The sequence below is a fragment of the Coffea eugenioides genome, chromosome 9 (assembly GCF_003713205.1).
Source record: "Coffea eugenioides isolate CCC68of chromosome 9, Ceug_1.0, whole genome shotgun sequence".
NCBI classification, from domain to species: domain Eukaryota; kingdom Viridiplantae; phylum Streptophyta; class Magnoliopsida; order Gentianales; family Rubiaceae; genus Coffea; species Coffea eugenioides.
The window spans coordinates 8,018,252-8,025,945 of NC_040043.1; the positions used below are offsets into that span (position 1 = coordinate 8,018,252).

The following is a 7,694-nucleotide window of genomic DNA, read 5'->3' on the forward strand; positions in this document are numbered from 1 at the left end:
GGTTTGTAAAATTATCCCTTCATTAAAGCAATAAAAAATTGGTTGTTTGTAGAAGGATATTAACTGCAAAAGAAAGAAAATAAACCAAGTTATTTTAGATATTCAATATGAAGTTTTGCGGGATGATAAATTGCAATCTTTTGCTGATTACTTTTGATTCTTCTGTGGAGCAAAATTAGGTCCCGTTTGATAAATGATTTTTTTTGGATGTTTGTCTAAAATTTTATTGTAATTTATTGTAGAAATTGTAGAAAAAAATTTTAAAATGGAAAACTTTTTTTTCTTTTTCTTTCTTTCTTTTTTTGTTTTCTTTCCTCTCTTCTTCTTTTCGCTTCCCTCTCCCCTCTCCCTCCCCCGCCACCTCTTTTTTTTTGCTTTTTGCTCTCTCCCCCTCTTCTCCCTCTTCCCCTTTCCTCCCTTCTCCCCCTCTCCTCCTCTTCCCCCTCGAACAAGCAACACTAGAAACAAATTATTATTTTTTTGCAATTTTCTCTCTCCCTCTCTCCTCTCCCTCCCTCTCCCTCTCTCCTCCCCTTCCCCCTTCCCGGCTACCCTCCCCCCGGCGTGATCTATAGGGTGGCGGGGAAGGGAGGGGGAGAGTTGTGGCGGGGGAGAGGGGAGGAGAGGGGGGGGGGAGAGGAAGGGAGGGGAGGAGGAGAGGGAGAAGAGAAAGAAAGGAAAAAGAAAAGGGGCCGGCGCGGGAACCGATGCTGGCCGGTCTTGGTTGGCGGAGAAGGTGGTGGTGGGTTGAGGTGGAAGAAGAAAGGAGGAATGGAAAATTTTTTGTATGTTTTGGATATTTTGAAGGGTGTAATTTAAAAATTTTGAGAATTTTTTTGAGATTATTGTAATTAAAATTGTTAAAAAACTTGTAAGAGACAAACTTGGCCAAAAACTCCTTTGCCAAATAGGCCCTTAGATGTTTTATAAAGGATAAATACTGCACTAGTCCATCTTACCAAAAGAATGGAATTTTTTTCATTGAAATAATTAAAATAGGGAAACTTTAGTAGAATGATTAAATAATCATTCTGAGTTTTTGTCTTTAATAGTTTTATTTCTTCGTACTTATTAAATATGCAATATAATAATAGGTTTGGAAAATTAATTTGGAACTATATTCTCAAATTGGAGGACCAAATTGATATCTTTTTGAATTTGAGGGATGAAATTGAGAGTTTGTGCTACTTTAGAGGACCGACATTAGACTTCCTCAGTAAATTTAACGGACCAAATTGACATGGTTTACTATTTTAAGGAACAAACTATAAGATTGCCCTTCGTCATCGGAAAATTAAGTTCACAATATTTCTTGTAGAACAATTACTAAAACTAGTTTATTTTCCTTCTTTTCCCTGTTAAATTCTTTTACAAAACCAATTTTTAATGCTTTTACTAAAATTGGCTTAATTGATCATCTTGGACCAAGTTGAGAATTTTTTGGTTAAAAGATCAAATCGAGCTTTTTTGCTACTTTGGAAGACCCAAATGAGGGATTTTTTAGTTGAAGGGACCAAATTGACATATTTTGCTACTTTGGTAGTGAGATTTTTCTGGTTTAACGGAGCAAATTGAGATTTTGAACCCCTTTGAATGTACAAAATTAAATTAACCCATAAATTAAAAGTGTTTGTTGATTATTAGTCCCTCTGGCTCTGTTTTTGTTCATCATGTATTTCCTTGCTCTTCGATGCTTTGTTTTTCAGAAAAGTTTAGGGTCGACTTACGAAAAATCAAATTCCAGAATTCTCATCTATTTAAGATAAATTAACATACTCAGTTTGAGAGTGTTAATGTCATAATATGGTTTTTGTCATGAAGTACCTGTTTGTCTCAATTTTATGCTTTTTTGTTTATTTTTGTAAAATTAAATTAACTCAGGTGTCAGACAACCAACCAAAGTACCCCACCACAGGGAAAAAGAAAAAAAAAAGATTGGTGTCTTCGAAAAAGCATTATTGTTCCATTTGTAATTTTCAAGTTGTATACTTCATCACTTCAATAGGAACCAAATCTTATTAAAAAGAAAGCATTATCCTAAACAAATTAATAATATAAATAATTTTTTTTTTTAAAAAAATATTAATCATGCAGATCTCGAAATCACCTAGACAGATCACAACCAATAAATTAGTAATTACTACATAAACAATTAAGGCCTGTGGTTGGTTAGTATATGACTTAGCCAGCTCCAAGTCATTGACTCAGACCAGAAATCAACCCTCAAGTCAATGGTGTAACATATTCCCACTTTTTAGAATAAATTAACAGTATTATTTTTATTTTTTTTTCAGTTAGGGGTATCCGGACCTACACCCGACTAGTCCCCTAACCCTGAGGAGAGCGGGTCCCACCGATCCTCAGGAAGATATCCCAGGCTGCCCAGCTTTGGAATCTCAGGAAGATAAATTAACAGTATTGTTGAGTATTAGTTTCCTTTGGCTCTCTATTTGTTGATGTATTTTTTCTGAATACTTTTTGATGCTTCCTGTTTGGATTGCAACTCTTTGGTGTTTTTGTAAACAAAAAAAAAAAAAATGTAAAAAATGATTCATGTGAACTAAGCAGATGACCAGAAAATGTGTTTAGAGTTTTTTCTTTTAAAAGAAAAGTCACAATCCAAAAGCCAATAGATTTTAGAAAAGTTTAGGGACTGATGAGACAAAGTTACCAAAATTTTCATCTATTTAAGATACATTAGCATCCTCAGGTTGAGAGTTTTAAACTCCTAATTTGGTTTTTTGTCATGGACAAAATTTTAGGATTGACCTAACTATTTGTCTCAACTTTATGCTTTTTATCTTTTTTGTGTTTGCTATTGAATTAAGTCAAGGATCAGACAATGGGAGGACTGTTACACCCACCACAAAATTTATGCCTTCACAAAGGATTGTTCCATTTGTGATTTTCAAATGTATAATTTCATGGCAACCAGATCTCTTGAAGAAGACTGCATAATCCTAAATAAATAATGTAACAACTTTTAGAAAAGTTTAATCATGCACATTAATTTCAAAATCACCAAGATAGAGCATAACATTATACAAACAATAAATTAGTAATCACTGCAGAAACAATTAATTAAGACCGGTGTGAATCATTTTTGGTTTCCTAAGCCGCCAATTTTGAATCATGTTAGTCCTAATATTTTTTTATTAGGAAATTGTAATTGGAGCTCCATCATTGATTTTCACAAAAACTTGCAGGACCATAATCCTTCCACGTTCCATCACCATTATAAAAGCACAAGACTGCTAACTGAGTTTGTCTCAAACCTATAGCAATCAGCAAAAATGTTGTCCAGTGCATTTTTCGCTTCAAAAGAGAGTGAAAATAACTGGAGAAACTACATGATACTTACTTACAAAACTCCCCTAGAAACTATACCAAGTGGTCCAAGCATTTTTCAACTTTCCAAAATTTTGAAAGACACCAAGCCTGAGGCTTATATTCCCCAGAGTTTAGGCCTCGGACCATTCCATCACTGCCGTCCCGAACTTCAGGAGAAGATGCTCTGGATAAAGCGTGCAGCACTCAGTATCCATAACATTGAACTCCAGAGAATCATGGAACTTCTTAAGAGCCTTCCATGGCCATTTGAAGAGAGAATCCAATCATGTTATGGCAGCTACCTTGATTTCGACAAGGAAACCTTAATACTGATTGTGATTGTGGACTCCATATGCTTGCTTCATGCTCTTGATGTTCTAGAGAATTATAAGGGACAGCCAGGGGAGGAGGAGGAGGTGGAACCCAGTTTGATGATGCTCGAGAATCAAATCCCGATTACTCTGATTGATCTAGTGTTACGGGATGAGACTCTGGCAGAGGAGTTCACTCAGCTGACTAGTCTGTTTGATATTTTCTACGAATTCGTCAGCAAACTATCTCCAGTGAAATTGGCCGACGATGACAGGGATTATATGAGAGAGGTTTGGGGTCCTCCAAAACATTTGCTGCATTTTATGTATAAGTTCGCTGTGGGCAGGAAGTTAGCTGTAATAGTAGAATCTCGTAAATTCGTCCCAGGATCAACCGAGGAAACGGACTCCATTACCAGCCAATCACTGGCATCCTCGATGCAATCAACTGTGGAAATAAACTCTGCAGCGGAAGCTGAATCCGGCTGGGGGGCAAGCCGGTGAGTTCTTCATCCGGGCAATTGAGGAAATAAACTCTTTAACTGCGGCTTATAAAGATGGAGGTCTCAGAGTGCCAACATGGTTCGACAAGACTATACAAGGTATCGGTAAGGCTGTGAGTTCCAGTGAGATGAAGCAGGCCAGTGCTTTGGATAAAGTTCATTCTGTTTCAGAACTCTACAATATTCCTAAGATAACATTTCATGCCCTTCCAGTTGGATGTGGTTTCGGCAACATTGTTTTTGACAAAATTAAGAAGGTAGTATACCTCCCAATGATGACTCTGCATGCAAATTTGGAAGTCATATTGAGAAATTTGCTGGCGTTTGAAGCAGCATATAAGGATGCCAGACAAGGGCCGCAATCAGAAGTCAGAGACCATATGGATCTGATGTGTGCTATCATAAAAACTGAAAAAGATGTGCAGCTGCTCAAGGATGCCAAGGTCATCGAAACGCAATTGAAAGATGAAGATGTAGTCAAGCTATTCAAGTCGATCAAAAAAACCATGGAAAAGCTAGGTAATAAGTCCAGTTTTATTGATGCTTTCGGCAGGTACACGAACGAAGATTATGACAATGTCCCAATAGTGAAGGCCTGTAACTGGATAAAGAAATGGGCTCTCACTTTCTTGAATTTTGTGAAGAGAATTTGGCCTGTGTTTGTGGTGCTGCTGCTTTTCCTGCAAACGTTATGTGATATTTACGACTGTCGTCGCTGGCCGTGGTTCGGGACTACCCGGGAGACTGCAGATCTTCCTTTGCAGGATTCTTCATTTCTAAGCCTGGAACCCAAAGCTGAACTCTTGAAACCACGCAAATTTCTTCATTATTATAGTTAAATGCTGGATGGAGAAGGTACGGCTATGTTTGGTGCGATTGCATGGGTGTTGGTGTGTTAACATTTGCATCATTTCTCTTGTCAAAACATCAACCTGTACAAGTGGACAAAATTCTTCCAGCAACTATATGCAACCGAACAAATACACAGCCATACTTGCCTTTTAAGTCCACGACCACCTAAATTTTGCTTGTGGAATCGGCTAATAATGCATTACTAGTATAATTGTGCCCTGTTGTTATTTGTTCCTATAATGTAAGTTTAAGAAAGGGTTAATTTAATCTCTAAAATTTCAGTTTTGATAAGATTGGTAGGCTACAATAATGGCGTATCTAGTGGAGTAAAATTGCGAATTGGTGAGACATTATAACTTGTTACAATCCTGATATGGTGATTGGTGAATACTAGGGGAGAAGTGTAAACATTAGAGACGAACTTGATATGATGAAATAATACAAGTTGCCGAACTCATGCTGTTTATCTAAAACATGACCCGCAAAACTTTAAGCTCGGGTCCAGCATTAATTTAAGGCTTTTTTTTTTGACAAATTAGTTTAAGGCTTTAAGCTATTCAAGGGAGATTAGTGTACTATTGATAAGTATAGAGTAAAAACTGCGTGCAATTATTGGCAGGGGTGACATCGAGTTACAGTTGAGCTCGAGTAGTACTATACTCGAGCTCAAACATGACACTTAAAAAGTGCAAGTCGAGATCAAACTCGAAGTCAAATGAGTAGTAAAGATGATGCTCTAGATCGAGCTCGATGTCGCGTTCGAGAACTTGAACTCAACTCAAGTAGGCTCAAACGTGCTGTCAAGTCCCACTTCCAGAATTGCAGAATTTCACAGCACTCTTCACAAAATGATAATACACAATATTTGCTCAATTGCCTGCCCCAAATACCAATAGCAAACAATAGTTTCCATCATCAATAACCTGTAAAGCTATAAAAAGTGCCCCAAAGCCATGTACAGCTGAAATGGTTCACGGGTTCAAGCATCAGAGGGTCCTGTCTCCTAATGCTGAAGTACTGAACTATTGACACCTCAAGACTTGAGGCAAGTCTCAGGAAACATTAAGTAGTATGCTAGTCTGCAATAAATCACTAATCCATTCCAATACTCATTTCCTCCAGAAAAGAGCAGTAAAAGAAACATGAGACTAATAAAAAGGTAAAGCGCCATATCATGAATTCATTATAGGGTATTCAACAAGCAAACATGGTCTTTTGTTTTCTTTAATTTCAGATCCTTGAGACTATTTCATATAAATTCGTTCTTTAAATTCACCACGTAAGAAAGTTGTCTTAACATCAAGTTGTTTTTATTACAAGTCACACACGACAACTAAAACAAGCAAAACATGAATAGAATTATGCTTAACAATAAGTAAACACGCATTATTGAAATCAACATATTATATATGACTATATTCTTTTGCAATCAATCGAGCTTTTGCACGTAGGATTTTCAACTCTTGGAATATCTTCCTTTTTCTTTTATTGCATCCAATAATTTTCTTACATACAGATGGCTTCATAAGAATTCAAGTTCTATTTTGGCGAAGAATCTATTTTGCTATTCATCGCAATCAAGTACCTAATGGAATCATCACAAGAAACTACTTGAGTAGATAGAAGGCTCACCAACTCTCTCTATTGCTATCCTAGAAATAGAGAGGGTAACTATAAAAAAAAAAATTTAATAGTTACATGAGGCAATGGTGGAATTAGATAGAATATTTCAAAAATTTATGGAGGGCAAAAATAGGGCAATTATACACACTCTAAACTTTGTCTAAGTTATTCTATAGGCTTTTAAAAATTGAGGGGTTCAATGTGGCTCCGCCCCTGATGTACATCAGCACATCTCCAAATCACACAGACAGGACATAAACAATAAATTAGTAATTAATATACAAACAATTAAGGCCAGTGGTTGGTTAGCGTGTGGCTTAGCTCCAAGTCATGATTTCGATAAGGAGACCTTGATGCTGATTGTGATTGTTGACTCCATATGCTTGCTTCTGCTCCTCCAAGATCTGGAGAGCCACAATAAACGTCGAAGGAAGGTACATGAGGAATTCAGTTTGATGATACCTGATTTAATGATGCTGGAAAACCAAATCAGTGATACAGCATCGCAATCCTGATAAGGGGTTCTTTAAGGTGGTGGACATTCTATTCGACATGGTTTATAATTCCATCAGCAGACTTTCGTTAGTGAAATTGTCCAATGACGACAGGGAACTTATGAGAAAGATTTGTGGTCCTCCACAACGTTTGCTGCATTTTATGTATAGTTTGGTTGTGGGCAGGAAGCTTGCTGCAATGTCACAACATGGTAATAAACACCCAGGATTGATCGGGGAAATAAGCCCTGAATCCACAGGATCTGACATATTGCAGCAGACAGGGGAATCTTTGGTATATGCTTGGAAGCAAGCCAGAGAGTTTTTCATCCAGGCAATCGGGGAAATACTCTCCGCAATCGCAGCTACAAAAGCTGGAGGTCTCAATGTGCCAGAATGGTTGGACAAGAGTGTACAAAGTGTTATGAAGGCAATGAGCTTCACTGATCATAAGAAGCTGGAAACTGTGTTCGATGAAGTTAATTCTGTTTCAGAACTTACGATATTCCAAACATAACCATTCAAGCCCTTCCGGTCGGATGTGGTTTTGGTAACATTGATTTTGACAAAACTAACAAAAA

The 7,694-nt window shown here is 37.2% G+C and overlaps 1 protein-coding gene across 1 annotated transcript; it reads left to right on the forward strand.

Moving 5' to 3' along the window:
• The first annotated feature begins 3,293 nt into the window (after positions 1-3,293).
• Positions 3,294-4,983, forward strand: LOC113782120 (putative UPF0481 protein At3g02645). The gene is made up of 2 exons (XM_027328031.1): positions 3,294-3,998; positions 4,111-4,983. Exons 1-2 carry the CDS (start codon positions 3,294-3,296, stop codon positions 4,981-4,983), a joined length of 1,578 nt encoding a protein of 525 aa, XP_027183832.1.
• Positions 4,984-7,694: the final 2,711 nt, after the last annotated feature.